The 12,068-nt window shown below is 41.6% G+C and overlaps 1 protein-coding gene across 1 annotated transcript in view; it reads left to right on the top strand.

The window, feature by feature from the left end:
- The first annotated feature begins 735 nt into the window (after nucleotides 1–735).
- Nucleotides 736–12,068, top strand: part of LAMB3 (laminin subunit beta 3) — a 35,029-nt gene continuing 23,696 nt past the window's right edge. The window contains exons 1-3 of the mRNA XM_062594821.1: nucleotides 736–786; nucleotides 2,066–2,105; nucleotides 5,140–5,300. Of these exons, the coding sequence (XP_062450805.1) occupies nucleotides 736–786; nucleotides 2,066–2,105; nucleotides 5,140–5,300 (252 nt within the window). The remainder of the gene's footprint in view (nucleotides 787–2,065; nucleotides 2,106–5,139; nucleotides 5,301–12,068) is intronic.

Here is a 12,068-nt window from a genome sequence, read left to right as displayed (position 1 = left end):
TCACACAAATACACCACTACAGAGTAAGGCAGCGGCTCAGAGAGCAGTGTGTTATCCTCTGACTCAGCAACACAACTTCCTGCAGGAATAAGTTTTATCTACTATCCAGGGAATGTCTTAGCCCAACCCTTTGAGTCTGTGGACTCTGACAAAGCTCAGGACAGATTGGTGCAGCTGTGGGCTACACGGAAGAAGCATTTGAAGTCCTGAGAGTGTCATTCCCTATGATCACAAAGGATTTCTCACTTTTTTTTTTTGTAGTGCACTTTTACCATTCTGTTCTGTATTTAGCCAGATGTAGCTGTACTGATGTATCTCAATCTGTAATGCATTTGTACTGCTTGACATTCACCTGAACAATGCTATTATCTGTACATTGCGAAGTGGGCAGCCTACAGCCTGGAGCTGGATTCAACCCACCTAGTATAGGGGTCTAAGATGGGAACATACTCATCCTAGGCTCCCTTTAAAGTTAATGGAGGGCAACATAGGCATCTCCAGAGAGTGAATAAATATAGTCAAAGGTGCTTTATCTGAACATTGAGAGTCCTTGTAAATGGATTAAATCCCCATCAATCTGATCAGGGTTTTTAAAAGTGGCTTGCTCAGGCACTGGCCCTCAGAGGTAACAGCTGAGTGTAGCTCCTGGTTACACCTTCACACAGAAGATGGTGTTTGGCATCCTCTGTGTATCCCTTTGGAAGAGCTTGAACGTCATTAGATGGCACATGTACTATGGTTGGGAACATTGCACTAAGCCATGCGGTTCCTGAACAGCCACCTGAGGTACAGCAACTGTGTTTGTTCTGTGCTTTTATTAATTTGCAGATAATATTCTGCAAATGACCTTGTTCCCTGCTTTTATTCCTATTTGAACTTGCAGAGCCTGAAATATCAGGTGATTGCTTACCTTGTTTCAGCAAGCCACTGGGGGAAGCCAAGAGGAAAAAAGCATGGAATAAAGTATTTCAGGTAACTCATTTGTTCAGCTTGTGGTCAAGGTATCATTTCCCCAGGCCTTACCCTGTTTGTGCAGCCAAATTGCAATGTTCTCTTCTTTACAGTAAGTTGGGGGGAGTATTGCCATTTCAGAGCATATAAATACTCAGAATGTATGGATCTGATAGGAAGGATGCATACATAGCATTTGCAGTCTTTTCAAGAGTTGTCACAAAGTTATGCCTCTGTTCTGCTACTAATGGGCCTGATTCACGAGGGGAAGGAAAGTTTAAGAGGAGGAAACCTATGGAAAGATGAGCTGAGCAATTTAGCTGAAGCTTGCACTGCAGATTAGGGGACAGCTCCATCAGTTTGAAGGGCAGCTGATCCTTCCAGCCTCATAAGTGTGATTTCTAAAAGCATGAGCACTGACTAGATCAGCATCAACCTTCCTTTTGCATATGGCTTTAAACCAGATGGAATAGGCATCTCTCAGTGGACATTCAGTCCAGACTCTGTGTCCTTTGCTGACTTGCAAGAATGTCTTGTCCTATATCATCAGAAGCTTTGCATAAGCCAAAACTTGTCATACTTCATCTCCTTTGTCTTTTCTGGGACCATTACTCTACTCTACCAGGTAATGAAGGTAGAAAGGTTTGCTGTGGTTTTTTATAAAGCCTTTATTAGATGTTTAGCCCTTTACTGCATACAGTTACTGGTATTGGTGAATTTGTCAGAGCTTGGAAACAGTTCTGTGTCTAGACAGATAAACAACCAGCATGCAGAAACAGTATCTGCAGCTCATGACAAGCTTAATCCTTTGCTTTTTCTGTAAAGTGTATCAGCATTTCTTTTCACTTCCTTTGACATGCTGTGAGCTGCTAGCTGAGGAGGGGAGGAGGCATCTTCAAAGGAAGGCTGCAGGAGGAGGAATGCAGCGTTACAGCATTGCTGAGCAGCTGTCTAAGGGCAGGCACACCCAGGTCTGCTCCCTGCTTACACAATGGTGCAGGCACACCTAAGGAGAGACGGAAGCTGAGCCAATGTTTCACATACTGTAGCCTTAGGGACAATATTTTTTTTCCAGCTTTGTTGTATGCACTTTCTGCGAGTTCCTGCTCCTCAGATCGCACACGTCTATGTTGTTCCATGTGAAGACGGTGGAGGTAGGTAGTGTACACTAGCAAAATGACAGAATCACAGATGCAGAGCAGTCTGACAGTCAGCCGTTGCTAGCTTAGCACTCCTGAAAGCAGGAGAGAGGAATTTATTTGGGGGTTGCTTCAGTGAAGCAAACAGCAAAGACTTGACAAAGGTTCCATTTTTCTGAAGTTTGGGAAAAGGGGGTTGTTAGAACAGGTGTTTTGGGGTTTCACAAAGTAAATGCAGAGCTTTTCACCTCTCCAGCTGCAGCTGAAACACAACACACGTTGGCAGGGCTGCGAGCCACTAGGAGCCGAGCAGCTGGGTGGTCACTGCACGGGTGAGTTGCAGTGCTAGCGCAACTTACTTAACATTTTTTTTTTTTTTTAGGCAGAGCTGTCAAAAACTGAATAACCTTTGGGAAGAAAAGGCCTTTAGTGCCATCTCACACACTTTGCAGGCACACTACAAAATTGAACTTAAGACACTGTTTTCATTAACACTACCATAAGCTGACTGTGACTACTGAATTGTGTCAAGCTGAATTGTGTCAAATGTAAGGAGACCTGATTTAGGTCTGAAGTAGGGGTGAAGGAATGCTCTCACCCGTGCGGCATTAAGCTATGGGTCTGGCTCTTCCACAGGCTCCCTTTGTGGTCTTGGTTGATTTATGTATAGGATGATATTCAAAATCATCTTGGTGTGATAAATATGGAGCCTCTTTGGAAATCTTAGCACTTTTCTAGGTACCTAAATGGGCACCTAAGTGGATGCATTACCAAGTCTGCCTGTAAAACCGTGTCACTGTGCTCGAGGAATTCAGGCTCAAGCCTTGTATATGAATATGTAGGGTAATTATAGTTCATATCGATGTCCCTAAGTAGACTTTAAGTTATCAAGTTTAGGTGCTGGCAACTGCATTGCCTTTCTAGCACAGTGCTAAGTGTGGTCTGCAAACCCTGCCTGGGGAGCTGGGCGAATGTGTGGGTGTGTGGGCTGTGCTGAGGGGCTCAGCTGCAGCATCTCTCTTGCCGGTGCTCAAGCTAACCGATTTAAAACCAAATTGGGAATGTTTTGGTAGTGTCCACACAAGACCCAGGTGCACTAGTACTGTCCCAAGCTGCAGATAAAAATTCACTTGATGGTAAACTATGGAAGTGTTCAATCACACTGCTGTCACCCTCCTGCTCAGTGACTTCTGTCTGCAGCTATATCCTGTCTGGGAGCTGCTGTGAGTTATACAGTATTGGGTGTGTATGTCTGAAGATGCCTGAATCACTCCCTTTATCGTATTACACCCACAGGTACTTACTTACTGAGGTGAGGTAGCTGTATGTTAAAAGCAAAGAGAGGAAAGAGTCAGCGCCTCAGAGCACTGCAGGCTTTCAGATCAGCTGTGGGATAACACCAGAGCACAAAAGTCCTTGCCTCGAGCCAGGTATGTGCAGTATACCACAGGCATCAGAGACAAACTGTGCATGCCTTTAATTCTTGATGTAAAGCAGGGAAGAACATTTCTTAATGCTGGCAGTTCTGTTGTTAGCAGGCTCTTGTGCAGGATTTCTGCACAGAACTTCTGTAGATGTCACTTATTTTGCAATTACTTCTACAGATTTCTTTTTTTCTGTCATAGAATAAGAATAGTTATGGACTATTTGAAATGTCAGCAAGTTTTGACCTATAATCAAATCTGAAAACGTAGGGCAAAGGGTGGGGCTGCTGAACAGAGACTGCACTGTGTGCATATAAAGAAGCAGCAGCCCAGTTGCTGTCCTTATCAGGATGTACTTTCTAGGTTTGTGTTGTGACTCGGCTTTGACAGGGGTCCCTTGCCCCCAGCTGATCATGCTGCTGGGAGCTGTGGGTTCTCAACCTCCCTGGGAAAGCAGGCAGTTGGGAATTACAACTCTGTTAAGAATAATGTGCTATGCTTGTATTTGTGGTTCACCTCAGTAATAATAATAATAAAAAATCCAAAGATAGTGTTTGGGGAAGAGGACGATCTTTGATATAGTTTGAGGGAATCTTGTATATGCTTCATGAGTTAGATGAAAAGCTGAGATTCTCTGCAGTTGTTCATTTTTAATGTATAATCTGAGGGTCTGATTATCCTCTTATTCTGGATTTTCACCCATGCTGCTCTTCTGTAGATCAATGAAATTACCTCTCTGTAAATTGTGAAGGAACATAAAGGACCAAGACTGTGCTTTAGACAGCATTTTCTGCTTCTTTTTGCTTACACTGCAAATTCTTCCCTAGGTGTGTCTTCAGCAGTATGGACTCTCACTGCCAACTTTGTCCATGGATGTTTTTTATATTCGTGGGTAAGCCTTAGCCCACTTGCTGTGCTTCTGAAAGGATATTGGGGGAAGCTGACTAAGTATTTCCTACCACTTGGGAATGACTTTGTCGTGTTTATAATTGGGGTGGTATATTTTTGTAATATAATGAACTATATTGCCTATAGCCTCCATAAATATTGTGTTTTAGGCAAGGTGGTTTTATACACACCTAAAATTCTTGCAAAAATAATCAGAACATTAACTTTATTGATGAGAAGTGAATGACAGGAAGGTTTTCCTCTTGAGATTAAGAAATACTGCTAGTGTAAGCATTGTATTAGCCATTAGGTTATGGTGGCAGCTGGGAGATTGGTGTTAAAGAGCAGTGCAGGTGTTCTGCAAAAGGATGCTCTCTGTCCAGGCTGCTACAGGTGGCCATGGGTGCCTACAGATAAGTGGGGGAAACCAGATGGTGCTATTCAGTATGATGGGCAGTGAACTGAGCATCCCTGAAGCCCACCATTGGGAATTTTTGGTAGGCAAAGAAGAGTTTCAGAAGTAATTGTTAGTACAAACCAATTATTTTAAATATCTTTCTTATTAAAAACAAAAGCAATTCAGGGGCAAAATATTTGTGTCCTATTTGACACACATTTATATTGTAGCTTTGTCTAAACATGACCTCATGATTGGTTTATTGGGGAAAATAGTTATCAGTTAGTAAGTGTGCTTTTGTACCACTCTCACATGTTACTGAAGTCTTATTTCTCTGCAGTTCCAGCTTTACCGCAGCTTCTAGATGCACAGAGATCCTGTTCTCATGGAGCTTGCTACCCATCAGTGGGAGACCTCCTTGTAGGAAGAATCCATCACTTGAAAGCCTCCTCTACGTGTGGCCTTACCAAACCTGAGACTTACTGCACACCATATGGGGAAGTATGTTCACCTCCTTCTTCTGTATTCATAAACCTTACATAGGAATGCCAATGGCTTTACCCATGTCATCCTTGCTACCCTTTTACAGTGATGAGTTTAACCTATTTCAGGTATTTGTCACCCTTCCAATGATGTCAGATAATCTCACCATTTTCAGTGTCATCTTGAACTTGTTTAGAGGCATGAGAGTGCTTCATTCCCATTTTGTTGAAGTGGAGCTGAATGTCAATGCTGTGGCAGGGCAAGGGCAGCAAATCTCTGAAGTCTGTGCCCCTGGATCATCCTGGAGCCAGAAAGGAAACTGATGGTGTTTGAGAGCAAAGTATGCGCTTTCACATCAAAAAATCCCAAGCTTTCTTAGCACCTCAGACTTTTTAGTTGTAAACTAAACCCAAATTTCAGTCACCAAAAATGGGATCATTTCAGGTCTTTCACAAAGATCTGGAAACACTTCTAAGTCATTGAATGTTTTTGATTAGGTTGGTATTGAGAGGATAGGAAATCACGCTGAGAGTGTAACATTTCAGCCAGCTGCAGTTGCAAATTCCCAGTTTCTAAATCTGCCACCAAAATCAAAGTAATGCTTTATGAATAAATCTGCACAGAGCTGAAAATATTGCAGGATTAATATCCATAACATGAACACGTCCTAAAGCCTTTCTGTGTTTGTCTGGAATTTTTAACTTCTATAACATTGTGGAGGAAGCTCAAAATGAAGTGGGTTAAAGGCAGGTCAGGTTATAAGGGTTTTGGAAGGGCTAGCTGGAGGACATACTTGAGAGGGAATGGCAGACCTCTCATAAGGAAATGTTTTCTATAGTGAAATCCATTTCCAGTAAGTCACCCTTCTGCTTCTAATTCCCCTTAGTGAAAAGGCCAAGATAAGGCAGTAAATGGATGTGTGTTACATAACTAGTGCCTTTCTCACTGAATTGGAGAGATTTTCATTCTTTTTTTCATTTTGGGCTGTTAGGTCAGAGTGGCTTGGGAGCTTTTATTTTGTATGAAACTGAAGCAGCCCCCTAGCCTGGACGTGTGTGAAAATGATGCCTCTCCCAGACTCTTACACTTGGTGTACTATCTGTAGTTTGTCAGGTCTTTTTCTGTGCTGGCAGTTGTTGTTGGACATTTCTGCAGTTCAGCTCCCACTCACTTTATTCAGAGCTGTTTTGCTGCTCCAAAGGAGCTGAATTGTTTACTTGCCTCCTCAATACGCAGCAAAACCCCATGCTCCTTCTCAAGGGTGCTATGGCTTATGGACAGGAAAAGATTGAGTATTTCTTTCTGGTCTGACAATGTTTTTCTTTCTAATTTCTGTTGGTACTGGAGCAGCATTGTGCACACATGTACCTTTGAAATCTTCACCTAACGGTGCCTTTTGCTAGAAGAGGAAGCCTGTTTTATAGGAAGTAAGCATCTTCAAAATCTTAATTAAGCTAGTAGTGTGCGTAATAGCTAGAGTGGGCTAGTTATTCATTTTATGTAAGGAATTTTTACTCTGTTACTCTGAAGAGCCTTCATTTGTGATAATCTGCATCATTTCTCATCTTCGAGTAGTAGGCTGGATGTGTTTCTTATGGTTATAATGTACCTGAGTAGAAATCATCCGTTCAGTGCAGAATTAATGAGTGAGGTCCTGCATTGCACAGGAGGGCAGAATGGTAGAATTGCATTTTTTCTGGTCCTGAAGTTCCTAAAATATTCAGTCTTTATATTCCTTATACCTTGTCTTTTAAGTACCAGAGTTAAAAGAAACTGTGACAACTAACACATGTCATATTAAAGTTGGATTCTCTACTTCTAGCTTTGAGAATGGAGTCTTTACTTCCCGAGTTTCTACGTGTATATGACCTTTCCTTTACTGAAAAGAGGGATGCATTGTTACTGCTAATAAATTCCTGAAAGACTCTTGTTTCTGTTCTGCAATTATAATGGCTGCTAAGAGTTTTGAATATCAGTTTCTATTTTTGCAGAAGGAGAAATCCCCCTATGTTGAGCATTTCTTGATCTCCCCCGCCTTTGATATTTCCCTAATATAAATGAACTTACTATTTCCTAGTCCAATCTCATAAAAAGTAGGTTTAATTTATATATTCTTATGACTTTTTTTTTTTTTTTTTTTGCTCTGTGTCTAGCTCATGTGCCAAATAGGTACAAATTTGGAGTCCATTTTGCAATCTCAACAGAGGGCATGGGATGAGAGGTTGCTCTCATTCTCTGTGTGCTGCTCCCCACTGCCAGCTGGCTGGTGCCTGCTGTCTGACTTTGGTGCCAGCCTGTGCTGACCCCACATACGCTCTTTTGCAATACTAGTAGGTCAGTTGCTGTGGGCATCAGTTTCAGCCTCTGCTCCATTGTCTGCTTCTAGAGCTCTGGCTCTGAGTCCCTCTAACCTTTATACTTTGCGCTACTGATTGCTCCATTTCTTGGCTGTAGGATCAGTCTAGTGAAATCCAGGAGGGACTCTGCATTGCCATTTATAGCACAGGGGACTGCAGCAATGATTAGGTAAGTGATGGGGGGTGGAAACCAGGCGGACCAATGGTATGGTGTCAAAGGAACTTACAGCTTGGGAAATGGCTGTTAAGTCAGCATGGAAAGTAAAAGCAAGAGGAAAACTGAAAATAGAATTTAAATATAAAGGAGCCTGGATTTGGAGTCCTGCAGTCACTGATGTACATGGAAAGACTCTCGTTGAGGTATTGTTTGAGGCCCAGTAAATTCATTCGTTTATTTAAATGCTAAGCACAGCATTTTAATAGGAATAGGAATATTACCTAGTCATAGGTAAGAGAAGGCACTGTACAATTTTCTTCAGATTAGGAGGTTCCACATCCTCTTGCCTGGCTATCTCTTCTGTGACAACATGACAGCTTTGTGGCACATTCAGCTCTTGACTTCTCTTCTTGGAAGAAGCAGTAACAGGACCTTGGCTTGTTCAGACCAAGCAAGATTAACACTTCTCTTTTACTTTCTACAGGGCTTATGCAGTACTTTCAGCTTAGAAAACATAAAACCAGAAAACAGCTACAGGTTTTCTAGTTGTTTTCTGGTTAATTGGTTTTGAGGTACCCCAAACACCCTGTACATCATTGTAAAGGCTTTTGAAAAAGAAAATAGGCAAGACGAGAACAAAATTGGGTTTCCCTGTGTTTACCTTGCTGCTCTGAATCCTACTTTCTACAGTGAAAGCAGTTCGTGTGTGTGTGTCAGTTCCATGGATCCTTACATCCTGACTTTCCCCAAAGGTTTTTCATGTGAGATACTAAAATTCTGTTTGCATAAGGTTAAAGACCAATATTTTCTGCTTTTTCTCACTTGCTTTTCATGAGCAATTGGTGGATATGAGCAATGAAGAGTAAGAAGTCATCTTTATCACTCTGAGCCTGGTGATAAAATGGGTCAGCCAGTTGAGGAAGCGAGAAGACAAGTATTAGATAGCTCTAATCCTTTAAACAATTGCTGGGAGGGAAGCGTGAGACTGTCAGGCAGAGAGAAATCCTGAAGTGTCTTTTACTGACAGATCATTGCAGTCATCTGGCTGAAGTTATCCTTAGCATCTCTCCCTGTAGTATCTAAGCACTGAATCATTTTTGACTGATTCCAGAAATACAGGCCAGTATCTGTGAAAGGGAATAGGTTGAAGATTCTGATGCTTCTGTCTACCTTATTGCTACCATCCAATGGTTACATATGCTTGCCCACTTACATGAGTTTTTAAGGGACCTCAGGAATGATTCTATATCACAAGAAACATTTCCAGTCCAAGTTATACTGCCTGCTGAATGGTTCAAGAGCCCTTAGATATGTTAGAATAGGCGAGTCATGCTAAAAGCCACTGTGCCTCTCAGTTCATTTTCTTTTCAGACCCAAGGAATGAATCAAGACCAAGTCTCCTATGGAGGAATATGCATCCCTAGAATAATGAAATAATGGTGGTTGGATGGGACCACAGGAGGTCCGAACGCCTGCTCAAAGTAGGGCTGCTAGTCTTGGGTATTCCTTCATAATGTTTAGGATTTGTACCAAATAATTTGTATTCCTGACCTGCTGAAGGTAACGCAGTAACAGTGAGCTACTGATCTATGCTTATCGCATCTTGCATTCACACACATCCTGTTCTGTGCTTCAGGGATATGTCTCTACTTGCAGAGGCTGTACAGAAGAAAAAGGCAGTTTCCCTGCATATTTTCTCCTCCTCCATTCTCTATATCCTCTTTCTGCCACATAATTGCAAATTTCCACATATGCTCTGAGACATTATGTATTCCCTGACAGACAAATTGTAGAGGCAGCCGGACTCTGGCAATGTATGCACTGTGCGGAGCTAAAATGGTACAATATGGTTTCTCCAGACTGTCATTCTAGCAGATTTAAAACAATGTTTTACTGAGGGGGCATAATGAGTGAACAGACTGGGTGAGGAAAATAGGTACTCACATGTTTGCTTTCAAGCAAGAGAAATGAATTGAACTTCATCTCCTTAAACTTGTGCTCTGTATGTCTAGGATGCTTGTCCAGCAGATTACATTCGCTGTTAGAGGCTGTGCTTAGTCTGGATTCTGGTCATTTAGTATGTATTTGGTAACTTTGAATATATTGGCCTTATTAACTATAAGACTCAAACTGTCCCTAGAGGCCACATACATGTTTATTCAAGGTATTTGCCCTTAGTCACAGATATTCAGCAAAAACCTCTGCTTTCTGGCTGTGAGTTAGCTTTGAGAAGGGAGGAAAGATACATGGGTTAAAGCATGTAGATACAGTTAAACTCCCTGAAGGAATATACTACCATAATTTTTAATTGATCACTGCTGTCCTTTACTGATATTAAATTAGGTTGCACTTGACGTATCAGGCCCCAAACACAACTGGCTCCAAACAGCGTAGCGCTCTTCTCGGAGCAGCAAGTGCCAAGATCTTGCTGGAATATTTATCACAAGAAGGAAATGGAGTTCTTAAACAAGAACTGGGCAAGACTATAATTATTCGCTGAGAACCGGCAAGGCCAAATCTTTGTTTAAGCGGTACTGAATACCTCATTCCTGTTGGAGCAGCAGAATAAGCCGATCCATAACCTGGATGGGTCATGAGAGAACTCTTCCTGAATCTCTGCCTCACTTGTGATTAGGGACAATGCCCCATATGGGCCACTTGTTTGAGGGATGGACTAGATGATCTCCAGAGGTCCCTTCCAACCCTACTGATTCTATGATTCTAGTATGCTCAGGCAAAGCTGAAGTTAGAGGAAAGTCATTTAACTGCTCATTGCCTCTGTAATGGTGTGCCAAGCATTTAAGATCTTGAGTCTGATCTACATCTAGCTGTGGGGTCCTTCTCTTTTCAGTCTGTTTCTTTAAATAGGCACAAACTATTATTTAGTATTTCTTCTTTATCCATTCTTCTTCCCTATCTCCTCTGTCACCTCTGAGTTTTGAGGTCTCCACTAAAACCAAACTGAGGGTCAGTTCACTGTATTTGTGTTTGGGCATAACATCAGAACTCAGACTTCACTGTGTCACTTCTGACTGGCTGGGAAGGATGTGAAATTGGGCATTATGGCTAAGTTTTCTATCTGTGATTCAAAATTGGAATGCAAGTGAGAGGTCTCTTTTCAAATAAAAATTGCTCACTTAGAAGCTTGACGATGACAACATGTCCATTGGTAATTTCTATGGTGTTTTCCGTGGAACATATATGGAGTACTTTACAGGCAAAATGAGACCTACTGCAGTGGCCTGGCATAAGATTGCCATGCTGCTGGTGCTAACAATTAAAATAGACTGAAATAGAATTTCATAACCTGACTTTAACAGACGCCCTTGTTCCTAAGATAACTTCCTCTTGCTGCTCATCTTATTTTGAATAACTCTCAGTCTCTCTATATACATATCTATAAATTCCTGCTGTCTTTCAGAACTTTCTAAAATAAACTTGGAATGGTAATTATTGTCCCAATACAATATTTATCATGCAAGACTACACTTGGTTACCATATGGGAGGCTGGATACCAGGAAACCGACTGACAGAGTGCCTCTTGTTGACATGAAACAGAATTGATACAAGACCACCAAGGTCTCAACAGCTATTAAAGGTCTTCATTTCAAGGCTTGAGAGAAGCAGCTTCCCATTTTTGCTGATGAGTAATTTCAGTTTATTTTAGTTCATGCACTTATGCCAGGAGGTGTTATTTCAAGGGCTCTCTACTCATGTTAAAATGGCAACTATAGCTGCTTAAAATACTTTGGTCAGAGTCCATCAGCTTAAAATTCTTTGAGGTTTGCTGCCTGTGCATGTATGGAGAGAAGGAAAGCATGGAAGGTTAATGAGTAACTGGTTTTACAAGCTCTTAAGAAAATGAGAGCTGCAAAGATCTGAAGCAGAACTGAGGGAGAATTGCACAGCCCAGCACTGTGTTTGTGTTAGGTGAGACTGTGTTCTCGTGCATGCACACACACAGTTCGCAAGTATCCAAATGCCATATCTTTGTCCTTTACAGGTATCAGTCACCTGCAGACAGAAACACATTCTCTCATACAGCATGCTGTGTGCATACTTCCCATTCTAGTTCACAGTCTTGGTTTGCTCTTACGTGTGGTGTGTGTGCATTTTTATTTGCAATTGCTAGATGTTCTTCTAAATAAATGCCCCCTGCCATTTATTTCTAAAACATAAATCTTTTTTTTTTTCCTTCGGTATGCTAGTTTTTCCTCTAAAATGACGGTCTCATGAACTACTTTTCAAGCAGCTTGAAAAATGTTTTCTTT

This window comes from Rhea pennata, chromosome 25 (assembly GCF_028389875.1).
Source record: "Rhea pennata isolate bPtePen1 chromosome 25, bPtePen1.pri, whole genome shotgun sequence".
In the NCBI taxonomy this organism is placed as follows: Eukaryota; Metazoa; Chordata; class Aves; order Rheiformes; family Rheidae; genus Rhea; species Rhea pennata.
Note: the sequence above shows the minus strand (reverse complement) of the source record. Positions and strands in the feature narration are given on the sequence as shown.